Source organism: Hemibagrus wyckioides, linkage group LG03 (assembly GCF_019097595.1).
Source record: "Hemibagrus wyckioides isolate EC202008001 linkage group LG03, SWU_Hwy_1.0, whole genome shotgun sequence".
Classification (NCBI taxonomy): Eukaryota; Metazoa; Chordata; class Actinopteri; order Siluriformes; family Bagridae; genus Hemibagrus; species Hemibagrus wyckioides.
Genome location: NC_080712.1, coordinates 25,257,053 through 25,280,145, shown reverse-complemented (window position 1 = coordinate 25,280,145; position 23,093 = coordinate 25,257,053). Strand labels below are relative to the sequence as shown.

General features: G+C 37.0%; 2 protein-coding genes across 28 annotated transcripts in view; one reads left to right on the top strand and one right to left on the bottom strand.

Annotated features, from left to right (window-relative positions):
• The window catches only part of b3galnt2 (beta-1,3-N-acetylgalactosaminyltransferase 2), a 38,072-nt gene extending 16,972 nt beyond the window's left edge, over positions 1-21,100 (top strand). For 3 of the 6 annotated variants that reach the window (XM_058385343.1, XM_058385329.1, XM_058385348.1), the window contains 7 exons: positions 507-617; positions 775-853; positions 1,433-1,616; positions 2,464-2,589; positions 3,170-3,329; positions 5,190-5,246; positions 5,554-6,556. In XM_058385343.1, the coding sequence (XP_058241326.1) occupies positions 507-617; positions 775-853; positions 1,433-1,616; positions 2,464-2,589; positions 3,170-3,329; positions 5,190-5,246; positions 5,554-5,682 (846 nt within the window). In that variant the 3' untranslated portion in view covers positions 5,683-6,556. Of the gene's footprint in view, positions 1-506; positions 618-774; positions 854-1,432; positions 1,617-2,463; positions 2,590-3,169; positions 3,330-5,168; positions 5,247-5,553; positions 6,557-10,428; positions 10,494-20,549 lie in introns of those variants that run through there. The other 3 variants (XM_058385335.1, XM_058385347.1, XM_058385346.1) reach the window with 3 other exon arrangements.
• lrrfip2 (leucine rich repeat (in FLII) interacting protein 2) overlaps positions 13,886-23,093 on the bottom strand; it is a 60,352-nt gene continuing 51,144 nt past the window's right edge. For all 22 annotated transcript variants that reach the window (XM_058385288.1, XM_058385293.1, XM_058385307.1 and 19 more), the window contains 6 exons: positions 21,789-21,921; positions 21,658-21,707; positions 21,351-21,471; positions 16,776-16,855; positions 15,921-16,025; positions 13,886-14,573 (listed from right to left, as the gene is read on the bottom strand). In XM_058385288.1, the coding sequence (XP_058241271.1) occupies positions 14,463-14,573; positions 15,921-16,025; positions 16,776-16,855; positions 21,351-21,471; positions 21,658-21,707; positions 21,789-21,921 (600 nt within the window). In that variant the 3' untranslated portion in view covers positions 13,886-14,462. The remainder of the gene's footprint in view (positions 14,574-15,920; positions 16,026-16,775; positions 16,856-21,350; positions 21,472-21,657; positions 21,708-21,788; positions 21,922-23,093) is intronic.

Here is a 23,093-nt window from a genome sequence, read left to right as displayed (position 1 = left end):
ACATACAAAGCATCGTAGCTACCAGCCAATCAGCAGCAAGGTAAAACTGTTAATGCTCTGTGATTGGCTACTTCCAACCCTTCCAGCTAATAGTGTGTCGTAATGGCTGTACTGTATGTATTTGACGTTCGATATCATTAAAATAACATTTGTTTTATTTATATTGATATTTTGTTGATTTAACTTTTATATTTATATTACTAAATTAATAAACAATTTTTCTTAATAATTTCGCATTAAAAAGCCTGAAAATATATAAATGGCCACGAAATTAGCTGTAAACACTTTTGCAGGATTTTGTGAGGATTTCGAGGGTCTGCGGAAAAATTTGCAGATGCAAATTAGTTAGGGTCCAATGAAAATTTCGTGGATCAGTGAAGCCACAAATTGTGAGACACGGATCTGCGAGATATTACTGGTATATTGAAATACCTTAATGTAATATTTGCCCTAATTATTTATTGCCAGTTTAACCATATGATGCTTTTAACATCACATGTATGCAGGGTTTCGAGGGTTATCTGTTATGGGAGAGCCAGGATCCGGCAAGCTTAATGACTCTCAATGTTTCCAAGGTTCAGTTCAACACTGGTGGAGGAGTGATCAAGTTGGGAACTGTAAGCATAGCTCTGTTTCTTCTGTTGCTTTGGGTGACTTATTGTTCTTCAAATATTTTTGATTAGTACCAGTACAATTATCTGTCTATTTAATATGTATGTGTGTAGAATTTTGTACAGTTCTTAAAGATTATTATAATTCCTGTTTGTGTTGCAGATAGAAGAGGGCACCCTGCCTCACAGAAATGCACATGGTTTTCCTGGGTTAGCTGGAGGATTAATTTTCTCTATTTATGGTACTCAGCGATCCTTATAAAATTATTATTATTGCTTTTTTTTAATAGCTTAAAAATCAAGTTTTTAGACACTACCCAAATCCCACTATTTTTTTTATTATTATTTAGCTGTCTACCACAGGGATTAAATGAAATAATGAATATAAGCTCAAATTTACATCCAATTTGGGTGAACTTTTTTCCTTCAGCTTGTGAAATGCATTTTCAGTTGGATTCAGTTGCGGAGGGGAAATTTTAGGTTTGGGAAGACTTCATTTGTACAAATGGATTGTCCACCACAATGCAGTCCAGACCCCTTGAGAATCTTTTGGATGTGCTGGAGAAGATTTTACACAGCGGTCCGACTCTCCCATCACCAATACAGGATCTTTGCGAGAAATCATGCAATTCTGGACTGAAATAAATGTTGTGACTTAGCATAAGCTTATCAAAAACCACAGCGAATGCTGTAATCAGTCAAATATTAGTGTGTGACCTTTTTTGGCCAGGCAGTGTACTTTAAAATTGTGTACATATCTACCATATTTTACACTTTTTGCTAATGTATTGTTTCCTCCTTTTGCTTGTTGTGCTTTTCAGATGTGGAAGGACTTAAGGAATGGCTGCATGGTCGTGCAGATAGACAGAAGGCTCTCAAGGCCAGGCTAAGAGTGGAAGAAAAAGCCCTACAGGAGGAAAGTAGCATATATGGGGACATTATATTTGTTGATGTTGTGGACACATACAGGACTGTGCCTTATAAACTGCTGTACTTTTACAAATGGTGAGTATGTCAGTCTGAGTAATGGCTGAGTAATTATTTCAGTATAAACCTCTTCTAATCTCTCAATTGACTGTTATATCTGAATTCACATTATATCTTTTTAAATCCTCTTTATACACTATATCGGGCATCAAATGTTCTCCGGCGAAGGGCCGGTGTGGGTGCAGGTTTTCATTGAAACTGAGCAGAAGCCACACTTTAGTCTACTGAAAACCATGATCAGTTAATTAAACAGGTGATATCAGGCATGGCTCCTACTTGATTGGAATGAAAACCTGCTCCCACACTGGCCCTTTGCGGATAAGATTTGAAACCCCTGCACTATATGGTCAAGGTTTTGTGAATACCTGATCATTACTCCATATGTGGGCCTTCCCCAAATGGTTGCCACAAAGTTGGAAGCACATAATTGCATAGGATGTCTTATGTTGTAGCATTACAATTTCCCTTCAGAGAAACTGAAAAGTGAGGTCCATGTAGACATACCAAGTTTGGAGTGGAATAACTTGAATGGACTGCACATGCAGCACTGACCTCAATCCCACTGAACACCTCTGGAATAAACTAGAATGCCAAATACATGCCAGGCCTCATTGCCAGAAATCAGTGCCTAATCTCACTAATGCTACTGGGGTGAAAATCCCCAAAGCCATATTCCAAAATCTACTAGATAGCCATCCCAGGAAAGTGAAGATTATAACAGCAAATGGGGGAATAAATCTGGAATGTTCATAAATGACATATGGATGTGACAGTGTCCAAAAACATTTGGCCATATATTACATGTTCACTTTACTAGTGGCTATTAAAATTTAATGTTTGCAATCATGGTTTGTGAATTTCTGAGGGTGGTGAAAAATGCTGACTTCAGTCTACTCCTGAAGACAGATGATGATTGCTATATCAACATGGATGAAGTATTAATGAACATTGACTACAAGAGCCTGATGCGCAGCAATCTGTGGTGGGGAAAGTGAGTACACTGTGGACCATTATAAACATATTTTGCATTAGTATCAAATAACCAGTCATTCTTAAATGGTAAACATAAATTCCTGTAAAAATAGGTAGTGATATTATTAATTATGGATTGTTTTCCATTCATCTTCAATAATTTATTCTGATTTATCCTGGTCAGGATGGCAGTAGATCCGCAACCTGTCCTGGGATCATTGGGTATGAAGCAGGAATATACCCTGGATAGGACACTAGTCCTTTACAAGGCACAATGTGTATATACTTTGATAGTGCACATAGTCCACTCCACAAATTCATGAATTAGGAAAAATATTTAAAATCAATCAGCTGATGATCCACATATGGTTTTAAACCATTACAGTATATTCAGTATACAGTAATTAATCATTTTTTGCATTTTTAAGCAGTTTTGCTGTTGTTAAACTCCACTTGAGTGGGTCTTGTGTTTTGCAGAACTGATTTATTGTTTTGAGACATTAATCTTGATCGGATCAGTATATGCATTTAGCAGCAATGTAAAGTCTAAAGGTTGGGGACGACGCTGAACAGGGAAAATTGCACTGTGATTATTACAGTTTTCGCCAGAGCTGGGCTGTGGATCGTGTAGGGAAGTGGCAGGAGCTGGAGTACACTAGTCCTGTCTATCCAGCCTTTGCATGTGGCTCTGGGTACGTGATTTCCAGAGACTTAGTGGAGTGGTTGGCCAGCAATGCAGAGAAGCTCAAAGTTTATCAGGTAACCTCCATCACTTACACATGCAGTACTGTTTAAAGGTCTTAACAGATGGATGGATGGATGGATAGATGGAAGGAAGGAAGATTGAATTAATTGAATGTTTGTTTTATTTGTATAGTGCTTTTAATGTTAGGCATTTTCTCAAAACAGTTTTTCTGGAATAAAAAAATCAGAATAAAAATGTAATAAGTTAAATAATAAAGACAAATTTTTTTTTTTTTTTTAACCTATCATTAATAAGCAAGCCAGTGGCCATGGTGGCATGGAAAAACCTTAGATGATATGATTCAAGATTCAAGAAGCTTTATTGTCATTTCAACCACATATAGCTGACACAGTATATAGTGAAATGAAACAACGTTTCTCCAGGACCTGGTGCTACATAAACATACAACAACAAAGAGTTCAACACAAAAAAACACCACCACAGAGCTAGGACAGAAGTTTGTCTTAGCCACGTAAAGTGCACAGTGTGCAGCTAGGTGCAAATAGAGCATAGTCAAGACAGTGCAAGAGACAAATACAAGAAAGACAACACAAGAAACACAGGACACGAAAAAGAAAGAAAAGAACATGTGTAATGGAATGTAAGTGAAATAAAATAAGATTGAATGTGATGATGAAATGATGTAAAAAAATATTGTGCAAAAATACAACAGCAGCGGTTGAGGTAGTGCAAATAGAAATAAACATAAATATAACTATAGCAGCAGATGACAGGTTGAGGTAGTGCAATAAGTAATGAACAATATAAATTGTGTGCGCGCGTGTGTGCGTCCACACAGTCGAGAGAGAGAGACTGTGTGTATGTGTGTGAGAGAGACAGAGAGTTGTATACAGTTCAGTCCTGAGTGAGTGTGTGTGTGAGGAAGAAACCTTGAGAGGAAGCAGACTCAACAGGGAATCTATCCACATCTGGGTGATATTAGAGTGTGTGATTTTAAATAATTTCCTTTGTGACGAAATAAAACTGGAACTTTTTGGCCTGAAGGGTCAGCGGTATGTCTGGAGGAAGTTGATTGAAGCATACACAGAAAAGAATACTCTGCCTGCAGTTAAACATTGTGGTAGCTTGGTGATGGTCTGGGGCTGCTTTGCATCCTCTGGCACTGGAAACCTGTAGGGTGTGAAAGGCAAGATGGATTCACTAAAGTACCAGGAGATCCTAGAAGAAAACAGGACAATGATCCCAAGCATACCTCAAATTCCACCAAGGCTTGCTTGCAGCTTGTATCTGGCCTATTCATCTCGTTTGTAGCAGGTCATAACAGTAGAAGTGTGTTCTGCTAAGTACTAAAGATAATTGCCATGAACTGGATTAAATATTTTTTTCGGATTTTCAGTTGAATTTGGGGAAACCCCTTGAAACATACATTGTATTGAGCAATTTCAGTTGCTTTTGTTTGATTTTGTTCATTGCTACAGCTAATCTAACTCAGCCTCACTTCATTTGGATTTAGAATGTTGACTTGGTCTTGGATTTGAAGACCAAGTGGCAGGCTTGACTAAAGCCTTCCATATAATCTATGTTGTTTTAATTTATAATCTATATTGTATGTTTCTCTCTGTTAAATACATTTTTTAACTTTATTATTATAGGCATAGGTTATGTGGTTTGCCCACCATACAAGTCTCTTTGAATTAGGCAATACTATAAACATGGTAGTGTATTAGAACAAGCATATTAATAAAAAAAAAACAAAAAAACAGTGGTTTTATTTAGACAGTGCTATTGTCTGAGCTACTGCTGCTGCTTTAGAAAAGTAGTAAACACTTTTTGACCATTATATTCTACAGTGCTGTTGTAAAAAACTTTCACTCATCACTGAGTTTTTCTAGCTCTCTCTCTCTCTCAAATAGGGAGAAGATGTGAGCATGGGAATCTGGATGGCTGCAGTAGGGCCTGAAAAATATCAGGTAAAACAAGGCTACTTTGTGTGGAGACCTTCCAAGGAAGCTATAATGCTACATGCATTTAATACTCAGTATAACAAACAGAAAACAAAACTATATAAAAACTGGATATTAGTCATTTATTTTGGCATGTATCTCCATTTAAAAAGAATTGATAAGATGATAGCTAACTGTATTTACTGGTGGAGGTGATTATAATAAAATAATGATATTTGCATCCCAGTTGAAGTATAGCTGTCATATTTCCAATTCAAATTTAGGATGTTTTTAGTTTTGGTTCTGAATGTTATCGTATGCCGCATATGTTTAGGATGCAGGCTGGCTGTGTGAGAAGGAGTGCTATGTGGATATGCTGTCATCACCACAGCATACAGTGAAGGAGCTACACTTTCTCTGGGATCAGAAAACAGTTTGTGGGGATCCATGTGGCTGTTCTTGAAGACTTCATTATGCTCATCCCCTCTTTACTATATATTCACTTGAAATCTGTAACACTTTATTTTAAGGGCTTTCATAATTCATTTATATGTATTGCAGATTATTTTCATAAACCAGTCCTGGAGAGTATATGGAAGCTTGACAATTTGGGTGACAATTTTTATGCATTTGGGGTGACTTTCAAGATTATTGTATCATTCAATACTTTTTATCTTTATTTTGCATGCTATTTTTATTCACAAAGCTTTGAATGGATATTCCTTTTCTTATATTAAAAATATTATGAAGCACCATTTCCTAAAGTCTCAGTAGTATAGTCAATATAATGAATTCTTGGAGGATTTAAAAATAATAAATAAAATTGCAATTTATCATTTACACTACTAGGCAGCATTAAGGCAGTCGAGCTGGTGCTGATGTTTTACAGCTCCAGACTCTGAGGTTTGATCATGATCTCAGGTTACGGTCTCTGTGGCGTTTCATATGTTCCAACCATGTCAATGTGGGTTTCTTTCTACCTCCCAGTTTGGTTATTGTAAATGGTCTATAGACGTAAATGTGCAATTAATGAGAAATTTGTGAAATTTGATTGTGATAACAGCAAGATAATAATAATCTTAGTCATAATGGTATATAATTATAATTTACATGCAAGAGAGAAAAGAAGCTGCAAAGCCACTCAACTACATAATCCCTTGCCACATTTGACAAGTCTTTCATAAATATTCCACCCTTATATAAATTGATTTACAATAATTTATCATGATTATACAAAGCTTTTAAAAGCCCAGTGTAGCTACCATTTAAATCTTTAAAGATGGATTTACTCACATTTTTGATGGGTGATATCAAATATATGAGGGTGTTTAAATTGAGCATTTGTGTGGTGTTGCATTTTTGTCCTGCACTTTCACAGGCACTTTCTAGATGTTCCAGATATCAAATACAGGATCTGAAAAATTCTGAAGCTACATTCAGATCTAATGGAGCTGCAATGTTGCACTGAGGAACATTTGACTTATTTTATTGTCATTAGAATTACATCATTTAAATAGGCAAACAGAAATACATGAAAATTGCAAACTGGTCTCTCTTTTGGATAAAAATAAAGATGAATTTTATGGTCTAACTCCCATTGCCAAGGTTACACTGTTGAGCCTTTGAGAAAGACCCTTAATACTTTTTGCCAATATATCATGATATAGTGTGATATGGCCATGGCTGACTCAGTGCTTTGAATCAAATTCAAATTTTATTTGTCACATACATAATCGTACACAGTATGATATGCTGTGAAATGCTTACATGACTATTTGCTTTGACCCTTGAAAAGGAATAAGGACAGAAAAAGACAAGGATAAAATGTAAAATATAAAATGCGTAATATAAAAAAATATAATTATAAAATATAAAAAACTACAATTCACAGTAGGTAAATAAAAATAGAATACAATATAAATAATTTAAAAATATAAATAAAGTAAGGTAGGGTATATGTGTATACAGAATATGTATATAAAATATAGAATATATATATATAAGAAATGTAAAATGTAAACAACTGTATTATACAGAACTATATGAAGTGAATAGTGTGCAATAATGTGCAAGGTGCAGACAGCAGCAGTACGGGGTGGTCATTTAGTGAAATAAGGTGATGAGATGATGAGAAACAGTGGTATTGTCCATCTTAAAGTGCAGATGTGCACAAGTTCTCTTTTTGCATAAACGGGAGCAGAATGTGCCATATATGTTCATGTTTTATGTATTGTGTGTCACAGTCCTGTAATGTGCAAATGTATGGCGTGGTTGGTTTGGTGTTTTCCAACACGTCTGTAGGAAGCATAGCAAGTCCAATCAGTTGACTCCAACAAGCTGAGATATGCAAAGGAAAAAAATCACTATAGTGTAATGTCTGTGTGACAAATAGTCTTCTGATTTTAAACACTTCATACACTATATTGCCAAAAGTATTCGCTCACCTGCCTTGACTTGCATATGAACTTAAGTGACATCCCATTCCTAATCCATAGGGTTCAATATGACGTCGGTCCACCCTTTGCAGCTATAACAGCTTCAACTCTTCTGGGAAGGCTGTCCACAAGGGTTAGGAGTGTGTTTATGGGAATTTTTGACCATTCTTCCAGAAGCGCATTTGTGAGGTCACACACTGATGTTGGACGAGAAGGCCTGGCTCTCAGTCTCCGCTCTAATTCATCCCAAAGGTGTTCTATCGGGTTGAGGTCAGGACTCTGTGCAGGCCAGTCAAGTTCATCCACACCAGACTCTGTCATCCATGTCTTTATGGACCTTGCTTTGTGCACTGGTGCACAGTCATGTTGGAAGAGGAAGGGGCCAGCTCCAAACTGTTCCCACAAAGTTGGGAGCATGGAATTGTCCAAAATGTCTTGGTATGCTGAAGCATTCAGAGTTCCTTTCACTGGAACTAAGGGGCCAAGCCCAGCTCCTGAAAAACAACCCCACACCATAATCCCCCCTCCACCAAACTTTACACTTGGCACAATAAAGTCAGACAAGTACCGTTCTCCTGGCAACCGCCAAACCCAGACTCGCAGAAAGTTGGCGACCTCTTCGCACTATGCGCCTCAGCATCCGCTGACCCCGCTCCGTCAGTTTACGTGGCCTACCACTTCGTGGCTGAGTTGCTGTCGTTCCCAAACACTTCCACTTTCTTATAATACAGCTGACAGTTGACTGTGGAATATTTAGGAGCGAGGAAATTTCACGACTGGATTTGTTGCACAGGTGGCATCCTATCACAGTTCCACGCTGGAATTCACTGAGCTCCTGAGAGCGACCCATTCTTTCACAAATGTTTGTAAAAACAGTCTGCATGCCTAGGTGCTTGATTTTATACACCTGTGGCCATGGAAGTGATTGGAACACCTGATTCTGATTATTTGGATGGGTGAGCGAATACTTTTGGCAATATAGTGTATGTCAGTTTATAATTGCTACCTTTGCTTTTTCTCTGTTTAACTAAACTTCTCTGAAACATTTATACTGTGAATGTCATAATCTGGGTCATTCTTAATGTTCTTTAGGGCCAGCAAATTTAAGAAACTTCTCTGACCTTCAGGTAAAATTAGTTAGACCATAGACTTTTGCTTCTTTAGGCCATCTCTATGTAATTAGTTTCAGTCTCAATGTCTTTTAAGATCATATCCACATGTAAGTATTAAAAAAAGAAAAACGTATGACCATGACCGATGATAGGATGATGATGAGATAAAGAACATTAAAAACGGGAATTATATCCTAATGGTAAAACTTGATAGGCTACAAAGTGCACTGTATTGTACATGCTAGGTTTGTTATTAATGGGTTAAACAATGACTTACAAATTTTCGAGAGTATACCGAGCTTTGCATAAGAAAGTCTTCCCTTGTAATTAGCTGCATGTCCCTGTGGCCAAATGTATCCAAATTATACCTTAAAGAATAAGGTATAATAAAGAACATTCAGGCAGTAATCAGCCGTATGGCAGCAGCACAATGTTAAAGTTTTATATGCAACATCGGAATGGGGAAAAATGTGATCAAATAATATTACTATATCTTATCAGTGCTTAGAATGTTTCAGTCTTCTTTCAGAGGCTTAGTTGATTTTGAAAATTAGTAAAATTAAATATCAATCTAGATCACTAACCTACATGTTTCTTTAAACAGATAGTACCAGTAGCAACCAAACCCCTTCTAAAAATAATCAGTTCTTGCCTTAGCAATGGCTATGTACCTAACTAGTGGTCATAAAATCCCTGATTTAAAACCCCAACCTAAACCCGTCAGCTGTTTGATATCAGCCAATATCAAAACTCTTTATATCCAAGATCCTAGAAAAGGTTGTAGCACAGCAGATATGCTCATATACTCATAGGAATAACATCCATGAAATGTATCAGTCAGTATTTAGGCCTTATCATAGCACTGGGTAAAGTGGTAAATGAACTAATACTGACCTTTGATTAGGGTCATGTCTCCCTGCTGGTGTTGCTTGACCTTAGTGCAGCTTTAGACACCACTGATCATACTATTTTACTTGATAAGCTTGAACATGTTGGTTAGCATATGCATAAAGAAGCATTAAAATCTGCAAAGTTTATGTTTGGTGTTCAGCAAGGTTCTGTTTTAGGCCCAGTGCTTTTCTCCTCATGCTACCACTTGCTACAATTTATATGTTTAAGCTTCCATTGTTATTCTGATGATAAACAGTTATGTTTCAGCAAAGCCAGATGAGAGGCACCAGATTTAAGAATGTGTAAAGGACATTAGACATAGACAGTAGATGATTACTAACTTCCTCTTGCTTATCTCTGGGTCTCCATCATTGAACATTTGATAGCTTCAGCAGAAAGGAATTAGTGTTAAATCTATAATGTAATTAAAAACGATGCTGAAACACTTGACTATACATAACTGTAGAAAGCACACTCTCCAGTGTCACCCAAATGAAGATGGGTTCCCTTTTGAATCTGGTTCCTCTCAAGGTTTCTTCCTCATATCATAGGGAATTTTTCCTTGCCACTGTTGCCTCAGGCCTGCTCATTAGGGATAAATATAAATTAAATTTTAAACTTTGTAATTTGTACTCTAAATACATTTCTATGAAGCTGCTTTGAGACAATACCCATTGTTAAAAGCGCTCTAAACATAAATTTGAATTGAAGTGAATTGAAGTCCAGTTTCAATGAGCCCATGATAGCCTCAGATTCTTTTTCGTTTGACAGATGTGAACAGAGGTGGACAAAGCACACAACTTCCTCACTTAAGTCAAAGGTATCAAAAGTAAAAGGTAAATGTCAACCCATTGTTGAATGCAATACTTACAGTACCTTTTGTAGCAACCTAGTGAATATGCTGACCAGTTTGTATTATCTGTGGAATTAAGAGCTTTTAGAATGTTACAAATCCTATAGCAACCTTTTTTAATGTAACCTATACAATAAACAACTGAATTGGCAAAAAAGTCAAGTATAATCATTTTCATTTTTTTTAATTTAACATTCCTACCACCCCCAACAAAGATGTACACATCTATGTGTATCCATTCATGCACATTTGAATCAAGTGTTCTGTAAATGCAGAATGATCAGAAAAAAAATCCAACCTGCTTTAAAACCCAGCTACACAGCTGTAGCTGTATAACTGCCCAACAGCAACACTGCTTTAACAAAGAGCAAAACAGAAAGACTTATTTGCCATCAAAACAAAAATTTCAAGCCATTGGTTGTGAAAATGATACTATGTCTCACAGATCACTAGTAGAGAGAAATCGTAAGTCAAACCTAAAAAGGTCCTTGTTCATCTTAAGTATAAGCTGGTTCTCAAAGTTAGGCGAATTAATTGCTCCCCTTCTTGGGCTGAAGATCTGCACTAAAAAAGAAGCTGCACTAAAAGGCCTCTCACAGGCCGCTGAGGCAGGGAGGGCTATCTAAGTTACAGGTTGGATAAGGCTGGATAAGATATGGTACTGTGCAAAAGTCTTAGGCCACCATCAGTTTTGTTGTTTTAGCAATGTGTTAATGACCATCCATACTTTTTTCAGTCTCTTTACTAATATGGCCTACTAGTCCATGCAGTGCAGAGTCAGACACGGTGTACTGTAGACTACTGCTCCGTAATTCGCCTACTTATACTACGTACTGAAAGTATGTACTTTTTTTTGTTATGCACACTCATCATAAACAAAGCATTTCACATTTTACTCATTCTTATTTATCCAATATAATTTACATTTCGCATTTTATATAAGTTATACACTGTTCTCAAGACTCCTCCCTCCTCCGTGCAATGTGTGGGCAATATTACCCGTTAGAGTGTGCATCGTTCTGCACTTCGAATTTTTACCGGAAGTGGTAGACCATCCGGGAATTTTTGGAATACTCATTTCAGCATACTACGATTTGGGGCATACTAATTCTATTTTCGAATACTATTTAGGACAGATAGTATGAGAATTTGGACGCAGCATACGTTTTTGCATGTTAACTAACATCTTTACCAATGCGTTAGTGGTGTATATGGAAAGCTATGGCAACTAGGCAAACAAATACATTAAAAAAACATTTGCATTTCTCATACATACTTCTTGGAACAGGCGCAATATCCATTTCAAGCTTTTACCAGAAATTAAAAGTATACATACCTCAATATGCTTGCACAGGTTGGATGGAGAGTTTTTATAGGCTGCGATGTGGTTTGTTTTCGGTAAACAAATGTAAAATGAAAAGAATCTTTACTCTTTTCTAAAAACTGGAACATACTGTCTAAGTATGGCCATGGATGCGGGCACTGCGCCGATGATCTGTCTTCGTCCATTTTCCCACCAATTGATCAGAGTTCAACCACTGAACTTCACAACACGTGACGCTCCTCTGATTAACATAACTTTCTACTCAATGACCTTGACAGAAATGTAGTGGAGTAAAAAGTACAATATTTGTCTTTCAAATGTAGTGACGGTAAAGTAAAGTTGGTAAAGTTTCCAGAAAAAATAATACTCAAGTAAAGTACAGTACTCAAGTAAAGGTACTTTGTTACTGTCCACCTCTGGATGTGATATCCAATGTAGTCTTCTGCTGATGTAGCCCATCCACCTCTATGTTCAATGTTTTGTGCATGCGGAGATGTGATTCTACTCATCATGCTTGTAAAGAGTGATTTTGTTTTTTTAATTTAAGAACAAGGCATTTCCACCTTGGTTTGATTAATGACTCCAGTCTCTAATAATACTAATACTGGCTCTTTGTTGTTATGTATAATGAACGCTACAGCAGGGAGCATAGCTTTCTGTTTCTCACACTTATGGCACAGCCTTTCAATTAGTTTTTGAGGTGCAAACACAGGGTGTTAGTCTTCAGGTTTGTTCCCCTTGGTATTCCCCTGAGTTTTTCCCTTGCCTCCATCACCTTTGGCTTGCTCATTAGGGCTAAACTGATATTACATTTTTCTCTTTTTTTTTCTCAGTAAAACTGCTTTGAGACTGTGTCTATTGGTAAAAGCACTATACAAGTGAAATTTAATTCAATATAGTCTAAAAGGTAAACACTCATGCTGTAGCGGCAACAAGTGGTGCAATCATTTTATTTCTCTGAGTAGAGGCTGTGATACCATATCTACCTATAAAGCTTTGTGTTTATATGCTTTCAATGGTTAAAATGCACAATTCATTTTAGTGGAGAAAAATAAAAACCAATAATAAATATACATCACCCCAGGGGCCAACTGAGAAATATATAGAGGAAATTAAAAAAATAATAATAATTATAAAGTTGTTTGAAGATAACACAATACAAGCTTTGTGAACTGCCTGCTGAAAGTGATTTTTTTAAGTAATTAGGACTGTATTTCTCTGCAAATTAAAATCTAGCCTTCTGATTCTTACTACTGATGAGAGGTTTGCATCTTATGATATGGCCTCTATATTATATATATAATAATACACATCTACTGTTTCATATTAATCTTTTGATACAGCAAAAACAAATAATCTGCCTTGACATAGCAATATTTTCAAATAGTACCATATGTTCAGCCCCATATCATGTGATCATAAATTAACCCAAAAGAATTCCAATAAGCATTTCAGTACATTTCAATGAGCCTCCTATTGGTTCAGCAGCAGGATCCCATGCTCTCACTGCTGCGGTCTGGGTTCGATTCCCGGGCAGGGCGCTAACCCAGCCACTGAAGTATTAACTTTCAGTGCTGGTCCCAAGCCCTGATTAAATGGGAGGCATCAGGAAGGGCATCCGGCGTAAAACCTGTACCAAATTTAAACATGTGGACCAAATGATTATCGTGGCCCCAAACAGGGAACAGCCGAAAGAAGAACATTTCAGTACATTTTAATAAAAAAAGGAAAAGGAAATTAAACAATACAACATTGCTACATCCCTAGAACACTACTATGAATTCCTTAAAATCTGAATTAAACCCTACAAAATATTTCTGCAATGGCCTCTTTACGATTTACACCTGGATACCTACTCAGTATTCATATGGTGTTAAGAATAATGTGGCAAGTGAGTGTAGTCAGTGATTTATGAATAATTTCAATATTTATCAGAGAATTACAAGTTATGATGTGCTTGTTTTGCATTTAATAAAAACCTTTAGAACTGTTAGTTCAATTAAAAACTCTAATAAAAAATATAGCTACAACACATTTCATTCACACATCAATCCAATTCACTCTTTTATTTTTAATATTTTTGAAACCCCATTGAAACCATAGAGAACTGATTTATACATTAAATAAGTTTTTTGTACCGATACCATTTCTTTTCTTTATAATGCAAACCCTCAGTTCCCATGTTGAACAAAGGCACATTGCTGCAAACATTTATCAATGTGTGCAGTTGTGTGAAAGTATTTTAAAATAAATTTTTTACACTCATTCATGCAGCCTATTGCTGAAGCAGACATTAGGGGGAATCAAGCACCCAATACACACAATTCTAACCCAGGTGAAAACCATGATATACAAAGCTTTCAAAATATAACACATAAAACCAGCAGAGAAAAAAAAACCCTTGGGTTGATTAAAGGGAGAAAACAATTAACCATATTTTCTTCATTCCAGGCAAAGTGAAGTGTGCACCAAACTTTATCTTTAGTGACTAAATGTAAAGTACTTCCTGTTGCTACCAAGTGTTTCTTTTCAGTTTCCCATAGATGTGAAGTGTTAGGTGGCAAAAACAGTATTTGCTGTGTGGCAGAAACAGGACAGTTAAGAAAGAAGTGTCTAAATCTAATCTTATCACTGCTGAGAGAGGAGAGCGTTGCGATTTGCTTTCATCTTTTCCAGTCTCTTCACCAAGTGGTTGTTGGTCATCTCCATTTCCTCAATTTTGTCAAGTGCACTACGCAACTGCAGAATAAGTTTAAAAAAACAAACAAAAGTTTAGCAGTTTATAAAGGTATGTTTATGCAGCGCTCCATTTTGCAATCATACATTTGCAATGAATCATTTCAGCAGTGGCCCTTTTCCCAGCCACTAGTCCATTTCAATAACAGGTGGCTTACAAAGCATAAGTTCTGATAATTTTGCAGACATTTGGATGAATTTCACTTTTACTTATGTTACTGAAAGGTAATAGTACTTTCACTTGAGAAATGTATTGAGCAGATATTGAGTATTGAGAGTTTGCTGGTGATTTTAGATGTACCATACTCTCTGATATATTTATTGCTGTCTACTTGGATGATTGGATCACCCAAATGAATGTCAGTCAAAGTTTAGGTTTACAGTAGTTATACAAAAGCTAGATAAGCATGATATTTTGCATTAGTGCATAACATAAATGCAGGATATATATCCTTGATAAAAATGTTATTTATGCATGGTACAAATCAGGCACAGCCAATTGTGGCAGCTTTTGCTATTTTGTCTTTAACATCTTAATCTACATTTGCCTGCTTTAATTTTATTCATAAAAATATTATTTTTCAGGATTTGCATTTCAGTTGCATTTCAACATTTATTCAATGCAATAAAATTGTTGTGCCCCTTGCTACACTCCAACAACAGCTGTGAAAATATACACTCACTGTCTACTTTATTAGGAACACCTGAACATTCATGTAGTTATCTCATCAGTGAATCAGTTGGCAGATGTGCAAGCCATTAAAATGCAGATACATGCCAAGAGGTAAATGTGGAAAATGGATGTTGGTGCACACATTTTACACACACACAGCAGTATCCTCGGTTTACATACAATGGTGTGAAAAACAAAAAACATCACATGGGTCTGCAAGGCAGAAACAACTTGAGATAGAAAAGAGATAGAAGAAAATGACCAGACTGGTCTGAGCTGGCAGAAAGTGCAGTTTGGGCGCCTATGATAGCTTCAGCTGCTTGTTCTTGGCTAACAGGTGTGGATCCTGATGTAGTTTTCTGCTGTTGTGTAGCCCATCCAACAGCATTTCATATTTTGTGCATGATGATGTTTTTCTGCTCACCACAGTTGTAAAGAGTGATTAAATAAGTTGCTATATCCTTACAGGTAGCTCAAACAAATCCATTTACAGAACTGTCACTCAATGTTTTTTCTTTTTCACAACATTCTTTGTAAACTCTAGAGACTGCTATGTGTTAAAAATCCCAGGAGATCTGCAGTCTCTGAAATACTCTGCATAACTGCATGAATGTACAGATGTAAGTGTTCCTTATAAAGTGAGTATATTTTCATTCTAGATTTACTGGTATCCTTACCTCCCGCTGAAGTTTTCTTTTCTCTGCCTTTAGTTCATCTTCAATTTTCTCAAAGTTATCAGCTGTTGTTTTGTATCGTAACACCTGAGCTTCAAGTCTGTTTATCTATGGGGGAAAAATGCACAGTATTAGAACAGAATGTATAATTATGTATAGGCAATTTAACCATTATTATAATTAAGATCAAAAGATGACGGTCAAATTTAACCTAAAAGGCCTCCATACCATGCATCAATTTTCAACTCAAAATCTGTGTATTCAAATAAAGATACATTTTCTACAAGTTAAGTAGATTGTAGTAGTATATTACTTTATATATATATATATATATAAAGTAATTTCTAAAAACTGTAGATCCACTGAGCTTGTTTTGATGAAATCATCTTGTGTAGTCAGAAACATCCTGCTCCATGCTGTTTCAATCTACTTAACTATATATATATATATATATATATATATATATATATATATATATATATATATATATATATATATATATATATATATATATATATATAAAGTAATTTCTAAAAACTGTAGATCCACTGAGCTTGTTTTGATGAAATCATCTTGTGTAGTCAGAAACATCCTGCTCCATGCTGTTTCAATCTACTTAACTATATATATATATATATATATATATATATATATATATATATATATATATATATATATATATATATATATATATATATATATATATATATATTACATATTACTGATATGTTTAAATGCTTTTGTTCTTAAGCAGAATACATTATTATTATTATTATTATTATTATATAATTTATAATAATAATAATAAGAAGAAGAAGAAGAAGAAGAAGAAGAAAACTGTACATTTTAGAAACTTACATTTTGTTCCATTGTGCCCATTTCTTGTTCCGCCTTTGAAAGTTTGAATTTATATTCACTAACTTGTCGGTTAGCATCTCCTACAAAGAATACAATATAAGTTTTAATTAGAAGAGTATGAAAACATTTTACCCTTTACCCCTCCACCTGATCGCCACCTAATTTAAAACATTCAGAGGAAAGTGTTATCTACTAACTTTTGCATTCAAAAGATCCCAGACACCCATGATTGGTGAGTGCTGCTGTGATTGATAGAGGAGGGAGAGTATGCCACCCCATTTTGCTTTCTTGGGGCCCTGGCATCATCTGGGTTCATCCTCAAGATTGCAGGACACAGGGTCAGCTATGATACAGTGCCCTGTCCTGCAGAAAGGAGCCCTACTAAAGAGCCTAACCATAACAACTTGCCACACCCAGGGCTTTGTGCTAATCATGAACATGCAACCATGAATCAAATCCAAGAAGGTTCATTACTTTCTGTTTGCAAACTTTCAATGGCAATTATTTATATTTGTTATTGTTAATTTATGCCCTCAAGTCAACCCAGCTCAGTGGACAATGGTCAAAACAGAAAGATCAAAAAGATCAGTACAATATAGTATGGTCCCAATAATACAAACGTACCCATTCAACTCTCTTCAAGGTCTTCCCTTAAATGTATTATTAAGATTATATTCTCATTTTCAGTAATAGTATGCCTTAAACGTTTAATCTACTCTTACTAATGCTGGACAATATTAAGGTATGCACTGTTGGCAAGCTTGGAAAGGCAGCTGGTCCTGACAACATCCCGGTGGAGGTCTGGAAGTGTCTAGGAGAGGCAGCAGTGGAATTTTTAACTAGTTCGTTTAACAGGGTCTTAGAGAGTGAGAAGATGCCTGAGGAATGGAGAAGTGTATTAGTGCCGATCTTTAAGAAAATGGGTGATGTGCAGAGATGCAGCAACTATAGGGGGATAAAGTTGAGCCATACAATGAAGCTACGGGAAAGAGTAGTGGAAGCTAGGTTAAGGAAGGTACTGGAAATTTGTGAGCAGCAGTATGGCTTCATGCCCAGAAAGACCACAACAGATGCAATTTTTGCACTGAGAATTTTGATGGAGAAGTATAGGGATGGTCAGAGAGAGTTGCACTGTGTGTTTGTAGACTTGGAGAAAGCGTATGACAGGGTGCCAAGAGAAGAGCTGTGGTACTGTATGAGGAAGTCAGGAGTAGCAGAGAAGTATGTCAGAGTGGTGCAAGACATGTATGAGAGGAGCAGGACAGTGTTGAGGTGAAGTGTGAGGCAGGAATCTCCTTGGACAATGATGTTTGCAGATGACATTGTGAAGAGGAATGAAAGTCAGTCGTAGTAAGACTGAGTACATGTGTGTGAATGAAAAGGGGGGAAGTGGAAGAGTAAGATTGGACAGGATTAGGAACGAGTACATCAGAGGGACAGCTCATGTTTGACATTTGGGGGACAAAGTTAGGGAGGCCAGATTAAGATGGTTTGGACATGTTCAGAGGAAGGACAGTGAGTATACTGGTAGGAGAATGTTGGACATGGGAGTTGCCAGGCAGGAGGCAAAGAGTAAGGCCAAAGAGGAGGTATATGGATGTAATAAATGAGGATATGAAGCGAGTGGGTGCAAGTGTTGAGGATGCAGAAGATAGGGATAAGTGGAGAGAGATGATTCGCTGTGGTGACCCCTTCTCTATGCATACCAAGGTTATGTTCGGGTTCTGTTTTAGGCCCACTGCTTTTCTCCCTATATATGCTACCCCTTGGTGCAATTATTCATAAACATGGTATTAGCTTCCACTACACACGTGTTGGAACTCCAACCAACCACACCGGACATTGCACATTACAGGACTGTGGCACACAATAAACACACAATGTACATCTGCACATTTGAAGACTGTGCACACAATACAACACATGTTGCACAATCTGCTCCCGTTTACATACAAGAGGACTTTTGCACATCTGCACTTTAAAGGTGGACAATACCACTGCTCTCATCACCTCATTCCACTTCGTGACCACCCCGTACTGCTGCTGTCTGCACCTTGGACACTACTGCACACTTCACTTTATATAATTTTGCAAAATTTTGTACTGCTGCTGTCTGCACCTTGGACACTATTGCACTACACACTATTCGCTTTATATAATTTTATATAATGTTATATAATTTTATATAAAGTTGTTGTATTTTACATTTTATATATGCATATATATATATATATATATATATATATATATATATATATATATATATATATATATATATATATATATATATATATATACATATATACACACACACACACACATGCATATATATACATATTCTATCTTATTTTATATACATACCTTACTTTATTTATATTTATTATATTTTAATTCTATTTTATTTTTTACTCACTGTGAACTTGTTTTTATATTTTATATTTCGTATTTTTAGTATAATTCGTATTCTTATTTTTTATATTTCGTATTTTTATATTTTATCCTTGTCTTTTGTTCTGTCCTTATTCCTTTTCCTTTTTCAAGGGTCAAAACAGTCGTTTAAGCATTTCACTGCATATCATACTGTGTACGATTATGTATGTGACTAATGAAATTTGAATTTGAGCCGATGACACACAGCTATGTTTCAGCTAAGTTAGATGAGAGACACCAGCTTATTAAGATAGAAGAATGTGTAAAGGACATTAGACATTGGATGGCCACTAACTTCCTCCTGCTTAATTCAGACAAGACAGAGGTGCTAATACTAGGACCACATGCAGCTAGAAGTGAGCTTTCTGATTACAGAGTAACGGTGGATGGTCTTTCGGTTTCATCTTGTCCAACCAGTAAAAGATCTTGGTGTGATTATTGACTCTGGTCTTTCATTTGAAGCTCATGTAGATAATATCACTAGGGTAGCCTTCTTCCATCTCAGAAATATTGCTAAGATAAGAAATATGATGTCACTTCATGATGCAGAGAAACTAGTTCATGCTTTTGTTACCTCTAGGTTGGATTATTGTAATGCCTTACTGTCTGGATGTTCCAGTAGGAGCATAAACAAGCTCCAGTTAGGCCAGAATGCAGTAGCTAGACTCCTAACTAGAACCAGAAGATATGAACACATCACTCCTATTTTAGCCACACTACATTGGCTCCCAGTCAAATTTCGCATTGATTATAAAATCCTGTTACTGACCTATAAAGCACTAAATGGTCTTGCACCGCAGTACTTGAGTGATATATACTTTTATGATCCGCCACACCTACTTCGATCAAAGGGTGCTGGTTACTTGGTAGTACCTCATGTAGCAAAGGCCATAGCAGGGGGCAGAGCTTTCTCTTTCAAAGTCCCAAAGTTATGGAACAGCCTTCCAATTGTTCGGGATTCAGACACAGTCTCAATGTTTAAAACTAGGCTGAAGACACATTTGTTTAGTCAAGCTTTTAATATATAGTTCTTAGGTAAAGGAGCAGATCTGGAAGGTTCATGGGCATAGAGTGTTCGGTGTACTGGGATGTTTGGATGCTGTCATCTTACCACCCTCGCAAGTCGCTCAGGTTTGCTGACTGTGAAGTGGTTGGACGCTTTATGTCCCGGGAAGCCTTCATGTCTGTCACCTTCTGGCTCTCCCTTTTAGTTATGCTGTCATAGCTAGTCTTGCCGGAGTCCCTGCCTGCACTTTATACATAATCTACATTGTCTTTAAACATCACACAATCAGAATCATACTTAATACCTTTCTCTTTCTCTCTCTGTCTTTCTCTGTCAAGCTATACACCCCACTCCTGAGCTCCCAGTGTTTGCCAGTTTCCATTGTGACCACTGCCCTACCCCTGGTCGGAGTTTTGTCGCTTGGTGGTGCCCACTGATACTGTGGATGGATCTGTGTGGACCAGGAGACAGCCTTTGATAGAGCTACTTGGGGACTTTCACACCGTCACAGATCTGCCATTTCATCTGTCAGCTTGTGACAGCAAAGAATTAGTGTCTATAATGACCTTAGAAACTACAGTGACCTCATGGGCCATTGATTGCTGTTGTAGAAAGGACATTAATCAGCTACAGTTACGTTATTTACTGTTTAGTGTCACCCAAATGAGGATGGGTTCCCTTCTGAGCCTGGTTCCTCTCAAGGTTTCTTCCTTATTCCATCCCAGGGAGTTTTTCCTTGCCACCGTCGCCACAGGCTTGCTCATTAGCGATAAAATAGGGATAAAATAGTTTAATAATTAAATTTAATAATTTATTCTTATTTCTAGTTATTTAGTTTATTTTCATTTTCCCCCTCCCCTTTCTCTGTTTTTCTTCTTTTGTAAAGCTGCTTTGAGACAATGTTCATTGTAAAAGGCGCTATACAAAATAAATTGAAGTGAATTAAATGTAGAATTTCTTTGGTTTTACTCATAAAAAAAATTATATACCTTTTTAAAATACTTTTTAGATTGATTGATTTTTCTAGACTTAAGATTTTAGTCATTTTAAAGGCCTTTAATCGTTTCATGAAATGGGTAGAAATAAAAAAGCAAAACAAAACAAAAAAAAATTTCAACTGCTCACAAGTGTGAACTTACTTTGCATTTCAAGTAAGTTCAAGTCAGTGCCATTTTCTAGATGTTCTCCATCTGAGTAAACACTTTCCATCTTAGAATGTTTCTGTCTCTCCTCCTGTAGCTGTGTTTTTAGTTTCCTGATCTGTGAGATGCAAAAGCAGAAAACGTTCAACAAATTTTCTCTTCTGGGCAGATGAATTCTTATGCTGATTAACCTAATAATAATTAATATGTAATGTGCTCATTCTTTTATTGTCAATTCTTCAAATAAACATTTTAGATTTATTAATAATATTATTATTATTATTATTATTATTAATATTCATACTTGGGATAAAAGTTCGTCTTTTTCTTCAGCAAGCTTTCGTAGTCGTGTATCTGTTGTGGGGAAAAAAAGTTGTTTACAACTCAAAGGATGTCTAAAACAGTCAAGTTTTTTGGTTCAACCTGTTTTCGTACCCAGAGGTCCATCTCCAGCAGAATCCAGCACCTGGGCAGCTTCCTGGGAGACAAGAGAGATCACTGAGGTGGGGGATTCTCGACTATCATCCCCATTGGCCGTACCCTCTGGAATGATAACCAGCCCATGCTTCTGTGGGGAGCAGGGTAATTAAGTGAGATTTATGGCTGTCCAAACACAATATATAGCAGAGCTAAAAATGACATATAATGTTAAAAAAAAATATAAATAAATAAATACAATATATGAGCACACAGGGATACTATATTATCCCCGTATATACACTATATTGCCAAAAGTATTCGTTCACCCATCCAAATAATCAGAATCAGGTGTTCCAATCACTTCCATGGCCACAGGTGTATAAAATCAAGCACCTAGGTATGCAGACTGTTTTTACAAACATTTGTGAAAGAATGGGTCGCTCTCAGGAGCTCAGTGAATTCCAGCGTGGAACTGTGATAGGATGCCACCTGTGCAAAAAATCCAGTCGTGAAATTTCCTCGCTCCTAAATATTCCACAGTCAACTGTCAGCTGTATTATAAGAACGTGGAAGTGTTTGGGAACGACAGCAACTCAGCCACGAAGTGGTAGGCCACGTAAACTGACGGAGCGGGGTCAGCGGATGCTGAGGCGCATAGTGTGAAGAGGTCGCCAACTTTCTGCAGAGTCAATCGCTACAGACCTCCAAACTTCATGTGGCCTTCAGATTAGCTCAAGAACAGTGTGCAGAGAGCTTCATGTAATGGGTTTCCATGGCCGAGCAGCTGCATCCAAGCCATACATCACCAAGTGCAATGCAAAGCGTCGGATGCAGTGGTGTAAAGCACGCCGCCACTGGACTCTAGAGCAGTGGAGACGCGTTCTCTGGAGTGACGAATCGCGCTTCTCCATCTGGCAATCTGATGGACGAGTCTGGGTTTGACGGTTGCCAGGAGAACGGTACTTGTCTGACTGCATTGTGCCAAGTGTAAAGTTTGGTGGAGGGGGGATTATGGTGTGGGGTTGCTTTTCAGGAGCTGGGCTTGGCCCTTTAGTTCCAGTGAAAGGAACTCTGAATGCTTCAGCATACCAAGACATTTTGGACATGCTCCCAACTTTCCTCTTCCAACATGACTGTGTACCAGTGCACAAAGCAAGGTCCATAAAGACATGGATGACAGAGTCTGGTGTGGATGAACTTGACTGGCCTGCACAGAGTCCTGACCTCAACCCGATAGAACACCTTTGGGATGAATTAGAGCGGAGACTGAGAGCCAGGCCTTCTCGTCCTACATCAGTGTGTGACCTCACAAATGCGCTT